Genomic DNA, 21,167 nt, shown 5'->3' on the forward strand with positions numbered 1-21,167 from the left:
TTTAAAAGAGCTATTTTGTTCAGTATTGCTGAAAGATCTAATAATTATGTCTTTGGGGATGTCAACCTCTCGAGAGTGCTCAGGGCAATTCGTTTGTTATTTACATATAGTCTCTAATGTCTAATGTCTCTAATGTATCTAGAACAACTAGGGGTATCAAGTTGAAACTTTTGGGGCCCCTTCTATTACTACTTCTGCTCTTACAATCTGAATGAATTGCAAAAGTGTAAGTGCATCCAAGTTGTCAAAGAGCATAAGAAATGGTATCAAGTTTTATTTTTCAGGTCAACTGGAGGAGATATAGAACAAAATTAAACTCAGATATTTGTCTAGATTTTCAAAGGGGTGTATGATCAAAACTATGGATTCGAATAGTTTCAAATAGCAAGCCAAACTATTGACTATTATGGAAAAAAATCGAAAAGATGTAAAACATTAATTTCTTTCTGTGAAAAAACTAATCAATAAAAAACTAACAGAAACTAATAAAAAAAAACTTTCTTCCGCAAAACAAGTTTTTCAAAGAAAAGTAAAGAGCTCAATTAAGCCAAAAATAAGCAGAAATAAATTCAAATATTCTTCCAAGCATTAAACTACCATGACTCACCATCAACAAATAAATAAAACCTAAAACAAACAAAAATGACAATAAATAACCAAGTCAAACTTAAAACAAGCAAAAACTAACATGAGTAGGGCTAACAACCCCCCCCCCTGCCTTCTCAAGACCAGAACATAATTTGCAAATATATTAAAAACAAAAACACAAAACAAAATATATTTTAGATGTTTTCACTTTTTTTTTACTTTAATATATAAGAAATTATTAAAACTTAGGGAAATAGATGTTGGTATATGTATATTAAATTGACAATCTGAGTAATTTTTGTTTTGTTTTCAGTCTCTCATACATAAAATGCTTTATCAAAATGTTAATATAATTTAGGAAAATTCAGGTAACATAAGTAGTGCCTTCTGGTGACGTCAATTGGAAAATATTACCCCCTCCCACTCAACATTTTGACCCTCCCTCCTCCTAAGTTCTGTAAACTGACAACACTAGTGTGTCCAAACAAATGTAAAAAACTTTACACGAAAAAACAAGGAACAAGAAAAGGGGGAGCAAGATATTAACTTATCTAGCATTTCAATTATATAGTGGGCAAAAAGTTATACTGATTCCTCCCTAAACCTCACCTCAATTAGTCTTCTTTAACAAAAATATCCATTTGTATCTCTAAAAAAACTTTGCTCTCCAATATAACTGAGATGTTAAATAGGTAAGCCCCCTCCCCTTCTTTTTTTAACCATTCAATAAGTTTATTTTATCAAATTTTGAGAACAAAGATGATATTTGGAACATGTTAGTTTTTTATACAATATTTTAAATAATTTCTTATAATTCTATAGATCATTTTATGTACTACATTTTTCCTTTTTAATTAGTTTTAAGGTTTAATACTTTTGTTGTTACATCATTTTTCTGCCAAAAATTTGATGGGAATGAAAATTAAAATTTTTTCCAAAGCAGAACGATGAAGGCTAGGTTATCAGAGTAGAGAAAGACTAAAGAAAAGCAAATTTATTTGGGATTGTAAAGAGGTCTATCAGCAAAACATGAGCAAATTTTTGTTCACTTCTCCTCAACTGCAACTAGAAGGACTCATAAGTCCCCATGGTGATTAACAGAAAATAACTCAGTAATAGATCCTCATGGAACCATCTTCTCACAACTCTGCCACCATTTGTGGAACCAGCAGGAGATCAGCATGAAGACAAAAATTTCTGCATATAAATCAGCTGTTAAATCTGCTTTCTTCTATGCAGTCAAAACGTGGTCACTGGAGGCGCTTCATATCCATGATTTGGAAGTCTTTGACCCCTGCTGTCTATCAAAAATCCTGAAGAATCAATGATCCAACAGAACCTCAAATGTTGATGTGCACTTTAATTTTGTAAATGTTGATGTGCTTATGCACTGCTGTAAAATCAAACCCGCTGCCACAATTGTCAAACAGAGAAGACTGCATTGGCTTGGCCATGTCCCTAGAAGACCTAATTACCACATCATAAAGCAAGTGCTTCTAGCTGCCCTGTTGCTAGATTGTCACAGGTGACCTGGCAGTCAATTGAAGAATTGGTGGGCAACTGCCTAAAATGACTTCAACACCATGGTCAGATTTCAAAGAATTGACAGAAAGTGGGATAGCTGCTGGCTCTAATTTGCTGAAGAGTTGGCACAAGATTGCAACAAATGGGAGTCGACCATATATGTAGTCTTATAGATGCTGGGCGAGGTGTCCTTGTCTGGTCCCACTACAAGTACAAGTAAGTGCTATGGGAACCATGGCGTTTTTTTTTTTTTTTGTTTTTTTTTTTTTCATTAAGGTCTCCTTGGCCCAGGAACTTATGGGTAGAAGTCAAAACCATTTGGGGAAAAAAAGTATGGGCTTTTTTGGAGGGGACCTACATTTTTCTTTCTTTTTTATTTGTGCATTCAGGTCCTCTTGACCCAAGGACTTAAGGATATAAGCTTTAGGCTGATCAAATTTTGTTTTTTGCCCTTTCTGGATCCCATTGTTAGAGGTGATGATGCCCCAAATACTTTTTTCAATTAGGTTCCTGTTGGTCTAAAGGCCCATGGCTGCAAGCTCCAAACTGATCAGAGACAACAATTTTTTGTGCATCTCAAGACTCCAAACATTCTCCCTTTCCTCCAACAATGTGTGGTCTCATTAACCCTGGTAATGATTGTGAAAGCTTTCAGGAAGTCAGAAAAGAATTTATCCTTTTTTTGAATGGAATTTGAAAAGGGGCTGTGCTTCCAAATTAAATTATCTCAAACAAAAGGGTCTACTTGACAAAGGAGTTAAAGTTTTAAGTTACAAGCCATTCAGAAAAGAATTAGTTGGCTGTATCTTGATCCCCATTTCAGGGAAACCATTTTTTTTTTTTTTTAATTGGAGTTTCCTTTGGTCAGACATGGCTTTCAAGCAAATTAGACAAAAGTTGAAGATTCCCTAGCCTTCTCTACAACAAAATTTTTGGTAAACCATTTACAATTTGCACTATTTCAGCCTTTGCCCTGAAGTATTTCTGCAAAGGCATGTTTCTTGGTTTCTCAAACTATTCCAAGCAAAATTTCTGTCTCAAAATTCTGAGAAGATGTCTTGGCGGGTTAAATATCTGGGCAGAAAAAGGGCAAAGTACAGACTGATTACCCTCAAATTACTTTTGAATATTGGCACTGGCAACCTTCAATTCAACTGAATGATTTCCCCTACCAGCATGAATATGGACAGAGAATTTAAGCTTTAGGTCAGGTTTTTTTCTAGAGGGCAATTTATCAGCAAATTATATTGGTATTGTGTTGGTAGGACACCAATATATTGGTGTTGGTATCAAACCCCAATTATCCATATTGGTCTGGCCCAATATCAATGAAAAGTCCAATAGAGAAAAAATTTCTTTGCAGTCAATTCAGTTTATCTTGTTATCTGTTTTTGATCTGATGAGAGAAAGAACATAATCAGCACAGTATAGGCTGCATAAAATAAGTTGTTAACATGTTGTAGAAGAGTTGATGAAATACAGTTTAAAATTCTGGGGATTGCATTTTTGAAAATGATAAGACTAAAAACACTTCCTTGCTTCAAACTTGTTTGATTTTAATTGGTTCTGAAATTGCCTGTTCATTTGGAAAAGGCAGTTTTTTACTCCTTGTGACCACTCTAATGGTCAGCCTTACTAATGTACCTATCCAATTTCTGATTGGTATTATCTGCTGACTCTTCTTTCTCACTTGATGAAGTTGCAAGCATGTTATCACACAGCAGTCAATCAGACTTACTGTGCCTTCTCTCCTTTGTTTTGGGTTTTCCTACTCTTATATTACAGTAACTAATTTTCTTTCCTCCAATTTCTGACTCTGTGTTTCTTCTTGTGGCTACATTTTAGTAACAAGTGCCTCTTGTTTTAGGAGTTGGCACTTGCATCTGGTATCAAAGAGATAGACAAGAGTAACTTCTCTGGTTGTACCTTCTTGAACTCACCATTTATATTGGGCTCTGCTGCACCAGGTGTGTATTGACAACAAATACATTTTACTTTGTTTGAATCACTCCTGCTGCTCTTGCACTATGGTCAGATTTAGCTAGTGGCTCTGCCCCAAAGACTAGACAAGCAAAAGTTACATGAGAAAATCTTGCATCATCTTCTCCATTTAAAGTGTGTAATATGAGTATTAGCTTTCTAATGAATCTAAACAGCTCTCCATAATGTTCTAGCATCCTGTTAGTACTGGAGGAATGAACAAAAGGAATAGGAAACTTATCAGTACTCCAGCTCATTTTAGTTTCCAGCTCCAGTTTCCCTAATAATATTTTACAATGTAGATGAATCTAAATAATGACTAGCATTTTGAATGAGCATTAACAGCATTATGCAAAGAACTTTTTTTCTTTTTTAATTTGTTTTTAAGCTATTGGTTACTATAGGCTATGGTTTTGTTTGTACTAGACTGTAGCCATGAGATTTGAGTGTGTTCAGGCCTTGGGCATGAAAAACTTTCTAAATTCTCAAATATATGAAACAGAAGGATTAACATTTTGTTTTTTAGAATGGAGGAAGTATCTTTGCATTGAAATTGAGTTGAACAAATACATGGGAATTAACAAATAAGTAAAGACAATATTTTGAAGTCAGTGCAGTTCTCTAATTAAAATGTTTGATATATATTTGTTTATCTATTATGTTACTTATATTATATTTATTTTAAAGATGCTTCAGTCACAATAAATGCTTAATGTTTGATGCATGTCTTTTCTAATTCTAGCAATTAGAGCAATTATATAAAATAGGCAAGTTTTATACTTGCCTCTTGATTTTTAATAGAAACTCTACAGTCAGCTTTTATTACTCCTGAAAAATGGGCTGAATTATATATCCTAATTACATTGTTAATTTGAGGAGGTTTCTGCTGAATAAAGTTGATTAGAATGGGAGTGTGGTTTAACAGGTTTGGGTTAAATGGGAGTTGAGTTGCACAATAGTTGAATTAAATGAGGATTGAATTGCATAGGCATGGAGCTGAATGGGGGCTGATTTTCATGAGGGTTGAATTGAAACAAGATGGTTTAGCTGAATGATGGTTGAGTTGGATAGGATTGGGAAGTACAAAAGTTGGGTTGAATAGACCTAGGGTTTGAGTTAGATAACCAAAATTATATAAGTTCAGCAAATCTGATAAAATTTAGGGCAAAATTCTAGTCAAGCTACATTTTCCTATCTTGGAAAGGGGTTAGGTTAGGAAACTGAAACCTTCAGGGATGGATCTACAGACTAAAGTAAGTATTGGGAAGGTATTTTCAAATATGTACATCCACTACTTCTATTTCTAGAGGGCACTAGCCTTCAACAACCTTTAATAATCTTTGAATTATAAAATGAAACCTTGCAAAACAAATCATCTGCTTAAACAAAGCATAAAAACATGTTTTTAGCTTCAAAACTTTGCTTAACCCTAGTTTAAGAGGTTTCAAATATCTAGAAATTCATTTCCTAAATTTAGAAAAAAAAACATTGGGTAAATATTGAGCACTTTATATAATTGACATACAGATAAAGTGAACATAACACTAGATAACCTATTTTAAGCTAATTCTGAATATAATAAATGCTTTTCTTACAAATACAGTTTTAGGCCTTTTTGTACCCTTGAAAATGTTTTTGCTATAAAAATGGTTAAAAAATTGGTTTCCAACACTTTTTCACTATAAAATCAATTTTGTTAAAGTTATATAATCTGAAAGCATTGATCTGTCAAAAATAAGCTGAATAAAAAATTTAAAACAATTTCACCATTTTTCCATCAGCTATGTTTCTTCTGTCAGCTTTGGTATTTTTTGACATATAGTTGAAAGAGCAGTTTCACTTTTAGGGATTGATCTACAGACTAAAGGCTGCACTGGAAAGGTTTTTGAACTATCTACCTCTGCTGCTTCCCTTTCTAGAGGGCTCTGACCTTTGATAGCCTTTAAAAGTCTTAGAATTACAAAAACTTGCAAAACAAACCTTCTGCTTAAATGAAGAATAGGAAACACGTTTTCAGCTTCAAAACTTTACTCAACCCTAATCTGTGAGGTTTCAAAGAACTTTAAATACATTTCTTAAATTTAGAAAAAAAACCATTGGGTGAATATTGAGCAGTTCATATAGTTGACCTACAAATAAAGCAAACATATCACAAGATTCCATTTTTTATGCTCCTTATGAATATATTAATTTCTCTTCTTGTAAATTCAGTTTTAAGCCTATTTGGACCCTTGCAAATGTTTTTGGCATAAAAATGGCTAAAGCATTGGTTATAAGCATCATTTGATTATAAATCCACTTTGTTAAAAGTTATATAATCTGAAAGTATTGATTTGTCATAATTAAGCTGGATAAAAAATTCAAAATAATTTCACAATTTTTCTATCTGCCATGTTTCTTTGGTAAATACTAATAAATATTATTTTTACTACAAATAAAGTGAACATACTACTTGATGCTATTTTGTTGCTCTTTCCGGATATAATAATCACTTTTCCTGCAAATCCAATTTAGGGCCCCTGAAAATAATATTTTCTTTATATGTATATTTTTTTTTATAAAAAAATGAGTTAAAACATTTGATTCAAACTTATTATTTCATTATAAATCCAATTTACAAAAGTTTCTAAATTCACAAAAATTGATTTGTTTGAATTGATTTGTTATTCAACTAAGTTGAATAATTTTTTTAAAAATTCCTCCCTGTGTGCTTCTTATTCTGTTGGGCTGCTTAAAATCCAAAGTTTCACCAATATGTCAAAAAATACCAAAGCTGACAGAAGAAATGCTAAATATTTTTTGCTATTCATATTATTGACTTATAAATAAAGTGAACATGCCATTTTTATGCTCTTCCTGAATACAATAGTTGCTTCTCTCACAAATTCAAATTTAAGCCCTTTTTGAACCCAACAAAAAAAATTCTAGTTTTTGGGTATAAAGAAGCCTTATAACATTGGTTTCAAACTTACCATTGTATCATAAATCCATTTTTTTTTAAAGTCAAATAACCTAAGAGCATTGAATTATCACAATTAGGTTGGATGAAAGATTCAAAATAATTTCTCTATTTTTCTAACTGCCAGGTTTCTTCTATTGGCTTTGATATTTTTTGACATATAGGTGAAACAGCAGGGTAATTGTTTAGTTTCATTGCAAGCTGTCTAAAGTGGAAACTATGCTGCAAAGCAGCATAGTTTCTATACAATAGCATTTAGAAATACTAATTCTAGAAGTGTATCCATTTCTGGTTGACCCTCCTCCTCCATGGGGCAAATTAAAAATGCCTTAAGTGGGCAGGGTTTTGAAGCTGAGGGAAAAGTTGGAGTTGTACAGCCTGAATTAAATTATATTTGAAATGCTATTACAGTCATCACTGGTAATTTCTGTATAGTAGGAAGTTGAAAGATAACTAAAAAACTCATGCATCCATTGATGTTAATATTGACTTTAACTTTTAAGTTTAAATAGCTAGCTGTTTGAAGAAAATAAGCATCATATTTTGTTTATGTGTAACAGTACCTATAGAGCAAAGCAAATTAATTCATGAGCCCCATGGGCAGTGGGGTGAGGTCTGTATTCTGATTGGTTGGCTTGTTAGTTGATTCACTCTTTCAGGCTTCAAGCTAAATAATTATTCAATAAACATAGAATAGAGACCTTGCCCTGTTGCCTGTGGGGCTCATGGACTAATTTGCTTTGCTCTATAGGTAATGTTGCCCTAGTATTATGCCAAATTTGTTTCACCAAGGCCTTCCCATAGCCAAAGCATCTTTTTAAACAAATTAAATCTTGCACTGAAAAACTGTATAATCTCCATTCTGTTGGAAGACATTTATTCAAATCAATGGAATATAAACATAATATTTAACTAATTGCTTTGATTCATTCATTCACTGGCAAGTTTAAACTTGAAAGTGGAAGTGGATAATTACCATTAATTGATGCATAATTTTTTACAGAAATTATCAGTGATGATTAGAAATAGTATTTAAAATATAATTTTATTCATATTGTACAACCCTAACAATTCCCTCAGCTTCAAAACCCTGCCTACTTTATGCATTTTTAGTTTGTTGAAGGGGGATTTAAAAAGCAAAAAAGGATGTGCTTCTAGAATTAGCATTTTTAAATGCTCTAAACTGGAAACTATGCTGTTTTGCAGCATAGTTTCCAGTTTAGACAGCTTGTGACAAAACTAAACGTTTACCAATGGTAGTTCTTAAGTAGACTAACAAAATAAAACAAAACATGGCAGATTTGTTTTGATTTTATTTTTTTTTCAATTTATTCTTGACAAGTTAATGTTGATGAATTATACAACTTCTACAAATGGATTTATAATGAAATAGGCTAGTCAGATTGAAACACATGTTATACCCCATTTCTATGCTAATATCCAAAAATAGGGTAAGACAACCAGTACTGGGACACTTTGATCACTCTGCCTATTCTGGGACCTATAGAATGATATTATTAATTTCAAGGGCCCTAAAACAGCTTAAAATTTAATTTAATAGAACAAAATTATTATATTCAGAAAGAACATAAGAAATGGTATCTAGTGGTATTTTCACTTTATCTGTAAATCAATAATATGAACAGCAAAATATTTACTGCCAAGTTTCCTAATAGCCTAGATTTTGAACAAGGTTTAAGATATAGGCCTATACACAAGAATAAGTAGATTTTGTCTCATTCTACTGAGGCTTTTATTCTTCTTTTTTAATTTTTCTGTCAGATTTCTATTTTTGGAGATAGTATCAAAATATACTGTAAATTTAATGGTAAAATTCTAGTTAATTGACTTCTTGCTATCTAAGAATGGGTTTAGGTTAGGAAAATGAAACTTTCAGGGATGGGTCTACAGGCTAAAGTATATCCCAGGAAGGTATTTTAAAGTACCCACCTCCACTCCTTCTCCCTCTAGATGGCCCTGACCTTTGATGACCTTTGAAAATATGTGTGTTATAAAAGTGAAACCTTGCAAAATAGATCTTCTGCTTAATTGAAGTACAACAAAATTGTTTTCAGCTTCATAACTTTGCTCAATCCCATTTTATAAGGCTTTAAAGATATGCAAATACATTTCCTAAATATAAAAAAAAACATTAGTATGGCTCAAAATTCTACTAAAATAACAAGAATTCCATTTTCAGAACTAAAAGCAGAGAAAAAGCAACTAGTAACTGAAAATTAAGGTAAAATGTTGTTTAGTCAAAATTTCAATAGGTATAGACCTGTCATGAAGGCAAATTTCAGGGCCCTCTAGAGGGAGAAGGAGTGGAGGTGGGCACTTTAAAATACCTTCCCAGGATATAGGCTACTTTAGTCTTCTAGACCCATCCCTGAAAGTTTCATTTTCCTAACCTAAACCCTTTCTGAGATAGCAAGAAGTCAATTAACTAGAATTTTACCAATTTAATTTTTGATAAGTTTGACAAAACATGATAGCCTAGATGTTTGAAAATTGACAAACCTAGCTTGAGTGTTTACATATAGGCCTACGCCTAAAATACGATCTTTACCCAATTCGCAGGTAACTGATCAGCCTAATGGATGAATATCAAAGATTTCATAATCACTAACCATTTTTTAAGGTTAAGCTCACAGGTTCTAGTTACAAAAACAATGACTTGTTATAATTCAAAATTTACGCGTAATGTTATTCAGCATGAAATACTTTATGACCATAGACAGAAAGCCTGCAACATAGACATCCAACTGAAATAATCAAACAGTTTGTGGTAACGAACTGTAATAAGGACTAAGGAGCGACCCGGCTCAATAGTAACCAAAACTATAAAATATGGAATTTTGATACCAATAGTTGCATCAAAAGAATCGCATTTTAATGCTGATTTTAAATATATCAGTTTCATCAAGATCAACTATGCCCATCAAAAGTAACGAGCCTGAGAAAATTTGCCTCATTTTAGAAAATAGGGTGAAAACCCTCCTAAAAGTCATACAATCTTAACGAAAATCACACCATCAGAATCAGTGTATCAGAGAAACCTGTTGTAGAAGTTTCAAGCTCCTATCTACAAAAATGTGGAATTTCGCATCAATGTGGAAGACTGATCACGGATGCATGTTTATTTGTTTGTTTTTTTGTTGCTTTTTTCCTAGGGGTGATCGTATCGACTGAGTGGTCCTAGAATGTCGCGAGAGGGCTCATTGTAACGGAAATTGAACGTTGTAGTGTCCTTTTTAAATGACCAAAAAATGCAAGTTACAAACTTTGACCTGTGTTTAAATATAGTAACGGTTATTGGGAAGTGTACAGACGTTTTCAGGGGGATTTTTTGGTTTAGGGGGGAGAATTGAGGACGGAGGGTAACGTGGGAGGATATTTACATGGAGAAACGTCTCACGGGGGAAGAGAATTTCAATGAAGGGGGCGCAGGATTTTCTAGTACTATTTGAAAAACAATGAAAAAATAAATATGAAAAGTTTTTTTCTACTGAAAGTAAGGAGCAACTTTTAACTGTAAAGTAAGGAGCAACTTTAAAACTTTAAACGAGCAAAAAAAATTACGCATATGAGGGGTTTACTTCCTCGTTATACCTCACTCTTTACTCTAAAGCATTTTCAGTAATTTCAACTATTTATTCTAGGGTCTTTGTGATTTAGAGGTAATTCTTAAGGAATTGGGACAAAATCTAAGCTTTAGTGTAAAGAGCGAGGTATCGACGAGGGTTGAGCCCCCTCATATACGCAATAAAAACATAAGAATATAGAAGTTCGTTACGTAAGTTTATTCGTGAGTTACGTATATTTTTTACCAATGAAAACGTTTGTAAAAAATTTAAAGTTCTAGTTACTTTTTTAAGTAATCAAAAACTTGGAGGGCAGCTAGGCTTCCTCCCTCGCTCCTTTTTTCTCAAAAGCTTCCGATTAATTGCAATTAATTAACATGCAAATTTTGTTTTAATTATTTATGTGTGGAGAGCCAAGATCAAAACATGCATTAATCCAAAAACGCCCAGAAATTAAATAAAAAAGCAAGTTTTTTTAAAATGAAAGTAAGGAGCAACATTAAAACTTAAAACGAACAGAAATTACTCCGTATATGAAAGGGGCTTTTCCTCCTCAACGCCCTGCTCTTTACGCTAAAGCTGAGCAGATAGTTTCTTTGTCATAGGAACATTCTATCCTTTTGTAAAATTTTTGACAAATAAACATATTTACAAGTTCAATTTTATATATTTTTCAAATTACCTTGTGCAAAATATTCAACGCTAAATTGTGATACCTTGGATGTGAAGGAGTATTTGTTTTGTGAGGCAGAATTAGCGATAGCATTAAAAGGATTAAACAATAATAAGGTTCCAGGCACTGATAGTATGGTAAACAAAGTTTCTTAAATACAGTTGCTCTGAGGTTAGAAATAAGTTACTGACAATTATTAATATGATTTTTGAAAAAGGGGAAGTACCTAACGATTTTACGGAAAACTTTAATTAAACAATGGTATGAGAATAACAGTGAGTTTGATAATTATCGAGGCATTAGTATATAGTAAATTACTTAATAATATGACACTTTTTTGACTGAGAGATGCTGTATGCAAAGTTTGAAGAGAAGAACAGTGAGGTTCTGAAAAGGGAGAAGATGTGTCGACCAAATTTTCCCTCTTAGGCTAACAATTGAGAAGCCCCTGGGTTTTCAAACATCTTTGGTTCTCAGCCTTATAGATTGTGAGCAAGCGTTCGATTCTGTTGATAGAAGAGCTTTAGAGTAGGTTTAATCCTTATATGGTATACCGGAAAAAATAGATTAAAGTGATTAGTGCTATGCATGATAATAACACTGGTGCTGCTTAAGTAGGAAATAAGGTTAGCAGTTGGTTTTGTATTAACTGAGGAGCTAAGCAGGGTTGTGTTCTATTCTCTTTTATATTGATCATTTTGATGGACTTTTTCTTAAGAAGCAGAGGAAAGGCAATGGGAGACCATGGAATCAAATGGGGAGGAAAAAATCTCCTGAAACTATACTATGCTGATGATTTAAGCATCTTTGATGGAAGTGTGAGCAAAATGGATGAACTTTTAGAGGTTTTTCGAGTTCAGAGTACTAGAATAAGTTTGAAAATTAATTTCAAGAATACTAAGTCACTAAGGCTAAGAATAAGTGAAGATGAAAAGCTGACGTTGGGTAAAATAAAGACTGATCAGGTGGGTAGCTTCATTTACATTGACAGTATTATTAATAAAGACCGTGGGAGCGTTGAATATGCTAAAAATAGAATAGCCAAGGCTAAGGGTGTTTTTTCACAGTTAAAAAAAGTGAGGAAGAAGAGGAAGATAAGTGTGCAAACCAAGATTACAATATTAGAAGCTACAGTGATGGCAGTGGTCAAATATGGCTCTGAAGAATAAACACTCTGAAAAGTGGATGAAAATTTGCTAGATATTTTCCAAAGAAATTGCCTACGGATTGTTTTGGGTACCGGGCTATCTGACGGTATTTTAAACAGTAGGCTGTACAAAAAATGTGGTTCAAACCTTTTTTTAGGGCGATAAAAAAAACTTGAGATGGCTAGGGCACGTTTTGTTAATGAAGGGTGACAAACTGCCAAAGACTGTCCAATTTGGCCAACCTTCTAGGGCTAAACGGAAAGCGGGTCGTTCCAGTCTTGGGAGGGAGGACACCATAAAGAAAGATTTAAAGGAAATAGGAACATACTGGTAGGGTTTAAGAAAGAAGGCTTTGAATAGCTTGGGATGGAGGAAGAGCATGCGTAGCTGTGTTGGCCTCAGCCGGCTTGGTGCTGCGGTAAGTTGTTATTAGTCGCAGTAGTAGTGTTAGTTGTAGTAGCAGTTTTAAGAGTCAAAAGTGATTTAAGGGTAACCCCCACGTCTATAATTTCCAATAACCAGCATCAAATCAAAATCTGTAGTAATCTGTTTTAATCAGCATTAATGAAAGGTCCAGTATTTATGCCTTCGGGGAAGTCAACCCCACTCTCCTCAGGGTGGAGAATGTAATTTCGGTAGTTCTTTCATTGTTTACAATTTCTTTGCTCTGGAACAAGAGTTCTAATGCCTTTTTTAAAAGACAGAAATGGTCGAAGGGTAGCTAACCACCCCCTGCTACAGTGTTTTCTTTTCCTCAGATTTCACCGGCACAAATTTTAAGATTGCCATTTTGTTAAAAAATGGTCCAAAGAACATATAACAACACACCCAGGTTTGAACTCCAACCAAGCCCTGGGACAAGGGTTGTAAGTTATTCCCCCAGGGTATATAAACGTCAAATACAATGAATGGCTTACTAATATCACAAGGGTCTCATTTGATTTAAAATGGAAAATTATTTTTTCCTTTTAGATCAAAAAGTGATTTGAGGACAAGTAGCCCCCCTGAACCCTCTTGTGGGACAGCCATTTGATTGAAAAATAGTCAAAAGAACATATATCCATCAAGTTTATAAATTCCTGCGATGACCAAAACAACCAAAATTCATAGGCAGTGCAACGGCACTGCTGAAATGAAGAGTAATGTGGACAGAACGTGTTATTATTAAAAAAGTTCTGACCAAGGAACTTTGTATAAAAGGAGCTGTCGTAGAAACTTCGAATTGAGCTCATCCGATTGAAAATTCAAAGTTCTAGTGTTCTTTTCAAGAGTCAAAAGTGATGGAAGGGCAATTAAGCTTATCTAGTTCTCCACAATGTCGCTTAACCTTAAAAGAAACTTACAGTTTGTATAAAAACGAGTTCCTGAGATTTCAAGCTGGAGATATTTTGGACATACCATAGAAGAAATATGGACATAATTTGGCTGAAAATGACGCATATTCAGATGCTTAAAGCACATATTCATTGACCGAAAAGTCGTCAACCCTGCTCTCCTGAATTAGTGTAGGAGAAAAAGAATATAAATTCTATATGTAGCTAGCCTAGCTAGAATTATATAGAATTATGCTAGGAATAATCTGATGTTGGAATGGAACTGAAAGTTTGGGTTGATGGCATACAAAGAGTTGTGTGTGGAGTTACTGAAAAAACAACTTGTCAGGTAGGACTAGGTTATTTTGGCCCATAGCCTAAATTATCTTCTAGGTCCACTCATTCTCATCACATTTCTGCAGTTGTTTTTTAATTCTTATCTCCTTGGATGATTCTATCATTAAAAACTTTGGACATTTGGTTTAATTCTATCATTCAAGCTGTTGAGAAGGATACATGTTACAAAACAATTTCCTGGCTCATAATAGGCCTTTGCTGAATAATTTCAGGCCTAGTTAACACATTTTTGCTAGGCCACAAATCTCCTATTTTGGGTAAGGTCAATATTAACTGACTATTCAGGTAGCTAAGAAATAAACTCACCTCTGTAGTCAGAATTAGGCTACATCCCAAATTCAAATTTAGAGTAGGCTATTAGCATCAGAAATAAACTTTACCCCCACCTATATATATATATATATATATATATATATATATATATATATATTATGAAAAGAGAAATCACCAATGCAACAGCACAAACACATAAAAAAAAGAGACAGAAGGAGAAAAGGAAGACTGTTTTCCTAAATTAGTGATTAATATAGACCAGCACTTGAATGAGGCCTTAACCAATTTAGGATAGTCTATTTGCACAATAGAGAGTGGGAGTAAAGTTCAAACTTTCCCCTATAGACAGAATTGCATCCTGAATTAAAATTTAACATTCATGTGCATCAGAAATAAACTTTACCTCAACCTCTCTCCTAATGTGCAAATTTATACCCTGAATTGGCATATGTTGGGGTGGGAGTAAAGTTCATTTCCAACATAAATGCATGTTACAGCTAGATTCAGGATGTAATTCTGACCTAAGTGGTGAGTTTATTTCTTATCTAGGCTACCTTAATAGGCCTAGTCTGTTAATATAATCTTTACCCCTTATTTTTACCCCCCTCCCCAAAGAAAAGTAAATATTTAGGCTAGCATAAATTATATAGCCTGTTTCCTATGCATTTTACCATGCCACACAATAAAAAAAAACATGATGCTCTTGCTCCAACCTTTGTAGGGTCAACACTACCCATAAATTAAATCAATTATATTGAAATTAAGAACCAAAAAGATAGGCTAAATGAGAAGTGTCTTTCCCATGGTAAGTATGCACCTTGTTCCACTTAATTCACAGAAGGGGCTAAAAACCTAAATAACCCACTTCTAGAGTACCTTCATGAACATTTGCTATACCAAGCAACTGATTTTTGGTAAAATTCTAGTTAATTGACTTCTTGCTATCTTGGAAAGGGTTTATGTTAGGAAAATGAAACTTTCAGGGATGGGCCTACAGGCTAAAGTATGTCCTGGGAAGGTATTTTAAAGTACCCACCTCCACTGTTTCTCCATCTAGAGGGCCCTGAAATTTGCCTACATGACAGATCTATACCTATTGAAATTTTGACAAAACAACATTTTACCTTAATTTTCAGTTACTAGTTGCTTTTTCTCAGCCTTTAGTTCTGAAAATACAATTCCTGTTACTTGAGTAGAATTTTGAGCCATATCAATGTGTTTTTTTTCTTCAAAATTTAGGAACTGTATTTCCATATCTTTAAAACCTTATAAAATGGGATTGAGCAAAGTTGTGAAGCTGAGAACAATTTTGTTGTACTTCAGGCTAACAGAAGATCTATTTTGCAAGGTTTCACTTTTATAACACACATATTTTTAAAGGTCATCAAAGGTCAGGGCCCTTTAGAGAGAGAAGGAGTAGAGGTAGTTGCTTCAAAATATCTTCCTAGTACATACTTTAGTCTTTAGATTCATCCCTGAAAATTTCATTTTCCTAACCTAAACCGTTTCTGAGATAGCAAGATGTCAATTAACTAGGATTTTACCCTGATTTTCTGACCAGGTATAGAAATTGGCAGAACACAACTGTACTAGACCTTTGTTTACTAATGACCACAAGATGCTCACAAGTGTTGATTCAGAACCACAATTTAGAGCAAGTGACCATGTTGCAATTACTTGTAGGCTTAGGTTGTACCCACAAAAGAATAACTACATTAAGCATATGTACACCAATTACAACCAGATCAGACAGGAGTTGACACACCAGGACTGGTCATTCCTTGATGTTAAGAATATAGAGGAGGCTTGGAATGAAAAGGGTTTTAATGAAAGCAACAGAAAAACATTCAGTAATTTCCTAGAAAAGAAAACCCAAAACCCTACCATTTATCACTCATGATGTCAAGCAAGTTGTGCATAAAAAGAAGAAGTATTAGAGCAAATACAAAAGTAACCCCTTCCATGAGAACTATGAGAAATTTAAACAAACCAGAAATAAAGTTGGGTATCTTATGATAAAACTTACAACAGAATATGAAGAGAGATTGGCATTTGATTCAAAATCTAACCCAAAGAGATTTTGGAAATATGCTTTAGCTCAGAAACCTGGGAGACACTCAGTTACAGAACTACTTGTGAATGCCAATACAGTTAGTACCCAAAAAGATATAGAAGCTGAGTTGAGCAGTCAATTTAAGTCAGTGTTCACACCTCCAGATAATGCCCCCTTACCAGAAGCACCAGAATATTCTATTAAGAAACCTATGCAAAAGATAACTGGTTGCCTCTGATGTAGAGAGTCAACTGAAGCTACTTAATCCAAACAAATCCATTGGCCCCAATGAAGTTCACCCACAAGTATAGAAAGAAGCTCATGTGAAAATAGCCCTTCCTCTTACAAACATTTTTCAGAAGTCTCTTGATGCTAAGCAGATTCCTTAGGATAAGTGGAATGCTAACATTACACCTGTACACAAAGGGGGCAGCCAAAACTGCATTTCCAATTATTGACCCATTAGTCTTATATCTGTAGCTGGTAAAATCTTAAAAGGAATTGTGAGTACTCACATTGTTGGACATCTGATCACCAATGTGCTGTTCAGTGATAGTTGCCATGGCCTCAGATATGGATGCTTGGTTAAGACTAATTTGATTGATATGTATGATTATATTACTGAACATCTAGATCAAGCAATCCCTGTCAACTTGGTTCTATTGGATTTTGTGAAAGCCTTCAATTAAGTATGTCACCATCAACTAAGGACCAAGTTATTTGCAATTGGAATACATGATGAAATTATAGAGTGGGTGCTTCAACTTCTTTCTGGGAGAAAGCAAACTGTGAAAATATTAAAAAAAAATATAGGCCCTGAGGAACCATCTTGGGTCCAATGCTATTTAACATTTATGTTTATGACAAACCAACCAAAGTAAAAAATAAATTAAGTCTTTATGCTGACAACTTTAAACTTATTGTTTTGATACACCCAATAAGAGCGCTTCTTTGCAAAATGACCTATGGGTACTTTCCCAGTGGGCAACTTTGTGGAGGCGTGAATTCAATGTTTATAAATGTTGAACAATCCACTTTGGAAAGAAAAGTGAGAAATACCCTTATCATATGTTAGGGATGGATGGATCAAGACAGACTATCATCTTGTCTGAGACTTGGGGGTCATAGTTGATAAAGAATTAAAATTAACCATGCACACACAGACAGCTTTAGCCAAAGCTCTCCAAACCCTTGGTAATATAAAAAGAACCATCATTAGCAGGTCACCTATGGTGATGATTAAATTATATAAGGCATTGGTCAGGCCTAATTTGGAGTTTGGCATGAGTGTTGCTAACCCCCTCAGCAAAGGTGACTAAGAGAAGTTAGAAACAGTTCAGAGATGGGCTACAAAAGCAATCAACAGATGCAAATACTTAAACTATTTGTCCCATCCAAAGTAACTCCTCACTCTTGTCTACAGACATAGAATGGGTGATACTATTATGATGCATAAGCTCCTGAATTCAAATTCCATTAAATGAGCCATTTCTACTTGACCAATATGCCAAAAACTAGGGGGCATAGTCAGAAACTATATCATAAGAGAGCTGCCACTATACTATGCAATAACTTCTTCACTAACAGAATAGTAAGTTTGTGGAATTTGCTAATAAATTTAATTCACTAGAGAACCAGTATGCTATTTTAATCTTTGGCATATATTAAATATTTTGACATTTAAATTTGATGGTGCTGCAGGGATAGTTGGACAAGATGGAATGGTGAAGGCAGAGGCAAACTAGGTATTCAATATATTAGCCTTATCTACTGACAATGATTGGGTTATGCTGTTATGCTTGAGGTCAGGAATAGTGTGATGGTTAGGAATTTTAGCAGAAACATGGCTCCAGAAGGATTTGGGGTTTGCCTTGATATCTGTGGCAAATCTTGTCATTTTGAGACTTGAGTTTCCTAACTAGATTTGAGGCAAGGTTCTGAGTCTTTGCATACCTATGCCAAAATTATTGGTAATCTGCTATATTGTTGGTAATGTTTCTATCTCTTTTATTAGAAGGTCTTCTAATTAGCATTAGTCATAACTTTGAAAAGACTGTAGCTAAAACTAGAGAAGAACAACTAATTAGCTAATTTCATAGTGCATAAAAAACTTTATCAATAGCTCACTAGTAGGCTTTTTTAAGGTTCAGTGTATATATAGCTTAAAAAAGCCTACCATAGCCAACTAGCTAGCTAATTCTCTAGTGTATAAGAAACTGGATTGATGGCTGATAAGTTGGCTCAAGCTTCAATACACTTAACTGATACCTTAATAGCTAACTAGGTGGCTGATTCATTAATGTATGTAGAACTCTATTGACAGCTGACTGGTTGGCTCATTTAAGCTGAAGTTTATATATAAGTAGAATCTTACTAGCCAACTAGTTTGCTAATTCTTTGATGTCTATAGAACTTTATTGATAGCAGCACAGTTGACTAATTCAGACTAGAGTTAATATGGAAGCAAGATCTAATAGCCAACTTGTTTATGGTACTTGTATGATATATGCCCTACCTAATATTCTTGTAGTATGTTTCTCTGACACTCAATCCTAATGAAATATACCAAAGTAAAATAAAAATATTATACTTTAGAAACAAATTTGGACTATATATCTGCACATATTTCCTTAAAAATATCCCTTCTTTCACCTATCTGATCCCCCCTGAAATGTCTGTTACCACTATCAAACTACTGGGTGTTACTATCTCATGTGACTTAAAATGGGATTGCCATTCTAATGACATGTTAAAACGTGCAAATGCTGCATTTGCCCACATTAAACTCCTTAAAAATTTTAAATGCAATAAATCGTATTGTTTGAGGATTTTCCTCTCATTTGTATGCCCAACCCTCGAGTACGCCTGTCCTGCTTGGCATCCTGGTATCTCTATTGAATTGTCAGCCAAAATAAAGTTGGCCAAAAAAGATGACTAAGAATTATCTTCAATGAGGGTAAAAAGCCTTATATTTCCATTCGTTGGAGAGCTAATCTAGTCACCCCTAAGGAAAGGAAAGTAAAAAAATGTCCTTGCATTTTGCTAACAGTGCCCTTCATAACCCTCTGACAACTCCCCTTTTCTCTAGTCAGTATTTACCCATTCTTGGGTAAATCCCCTTCTTGCCCCAATAAGAGTTTCCACTGAAAGATATAAAAGAACTTTCATCCCTCACAGAGTTGACACATTCAATCAGTGAATCTCCACAACCCCCCCTCCCTCACTCCCTTTTTACCTCATAATATTAATTTTTATCTTGCAAATTTTGAGGTTTTTCATTTTTAGTCACAATACTAGCTTATGTTTCTGTATTAATTATTTTACCCCCTTTTTAACTTTACAAATTTTCATTTACATTTTTGCTGATTTGGCATTGACCTTCAAACTTTATGAGTTTAATTTGTTTTTAATATTTTTATGTATTTGACATTGACCCTTTTATAATTTTCTCTTGTTGTTTGTTTGTTTGTTTGTTTTTGGTTCTTTATTGTTTTATCAAACAGTTTGTGGTAAGGAATTGTAGTAAGGAGCAAACCAGCTCAATAGTTAATGAAACCCTAAAAACAGAATTTTGATACTAATAGATACATAAAAAGAATTGGATTTTTATGATGATATATAAGTTTAATCAAATTCAGTTTTACCCATCAAAAGTTACAAGCCCAAGAAAATTTGCCTTATTTTGGAAAATAGGGGAAACACCCCCTAAACGTCATAGAATCTTAACGAAAATCACACCATTGCATTTAGCGTATCAGAGAATCCTACTGTAGAAGTTTCAAGCTCCTATGTACAAAAATATAGAATTTCGTATTTTTTTGCCAGAAGACCAATCATGGGTGCATGTTTATTTTTATTATTATTTTTTTCTTTTAGGGGTGCTTGTACCGACCCAGTAGTGCTAGAATGTCGCGAGAGGGCTCATTTTAACGGAAATTAAAAGTTCTACTGCCCTTTTTAAGTGACCAAAAATCAAAGGGCACATAGGCCCCCTCCCACGCTCATTTTCCCCCACAGTCAACGGATCAAGAGATAGCCATTGTGTTCAACATAGTCAAAAAACCTAATAACAATGTCTTAGGGGACGACTTACTCCCTCACAGTCGAAGGGGAAAGGGCTGCAAGTTACAAAATTTGACCAGTGTTTAGGTATAGTAATGGTTATTGAGAAGTGCACAGGCGTTTTCAGGGGGATTTTTTTGGTTGGAAGGGGAAGGGGATTACATGGGAAGATCTTTACATGGAGAAATTTGTCATGTGAGAAGATAATTTCCATGAAGGGAGTGCAGGATATTCTAGCACTATTTAAAACAAAACAAAACCATTAATAATAAATATGGAGAAGGTTTTTTCAACTGAAAGTAAGGAGCAGCATTAAAACTTAAAACGAGCAGAAATTATTATGCATATGTGGTGTTCATCTCCTCCTAAATATCTCGCTCTTTACGCTAAAGTATTTTTAGTAATTTCAACTATTTATTCTATGGCCTTTGTGATTCAAGGGTCATTCTTGAAGAATTGGGACAAAATTAAGCTTAGTGTAAAGAGCAGAGGTATTAACGAGGGGGCAAACCCCCTCATATACGTAATACAAATATAGAAGTTCGTTCCGTAAATTAATTCGTAAGTTATGTGTGTGTCTTTATGTGTTATGTGTGTAAAATTAAAAGTTCTAGTTGCCTTTTTAAGTAACCAAAAGATTGGAGGGTAACTAG

At 34.1% G+C, this 21,167-nt stretch overlaps 2 protein-coding genes across 2 annotated transcripts in view; one reads left to right on the forward strand and one right to left on the reverse strand.

Moving 5' to 3' along the window:
- Positions 1-9,811, reverse strand: part of LOC136031691 (proteasome subunit beta type-3-like) — a 35,576-nt gene extending 25,765 nt beyond the window's left edge. Inside the window, exon 1 of the mRNA XM_065711375.1 lies at positions 9,682-9,811. Coding sequence (XP_065567447.1) covers positions 9,682-9,684 — 3 coding nt within the window. The 5' untranslated portion in view covers positions 9,685-9,811. The remainder of the gene's footprint in view (positions 1-9,681) is intronic.
- Positions 9,812-13,960: 4,149 nt separating this feature from the next.
- LOC136031692 (FK506-binding protein 5-like) overlaps positions 13,961-21,167 on the forward strand; it is a 62,875-nt gene continuing 55,668 nt past the window's right edge. Inside the window, exon 1 of the mRNA XM_065711376.1 lies at positions 13,961-14,118. Within this exon, the coding sequence (XP_065567448.1) occupies positions 14,047-14,118 (72 nt within the window). The 5' untranslated portion in view covers positions 13,961-14,046. The remainder of the gene's footprint in view (positions 14,119-21,167) is intronic.

The sequence above is a fragment of the Artemia franciscana genome, chromosome 10 (assembly GCF_032884065.1).
Source record: "Artemia franciscana chromosome 10, ASM3288406v1, whole genome shotgun sequence".
NCBI lineage: Eukaryota > Metazoa > Arthropoda > Branchiopoda > Anostraca > Artemiidae > Artemia > Artemia franciscana.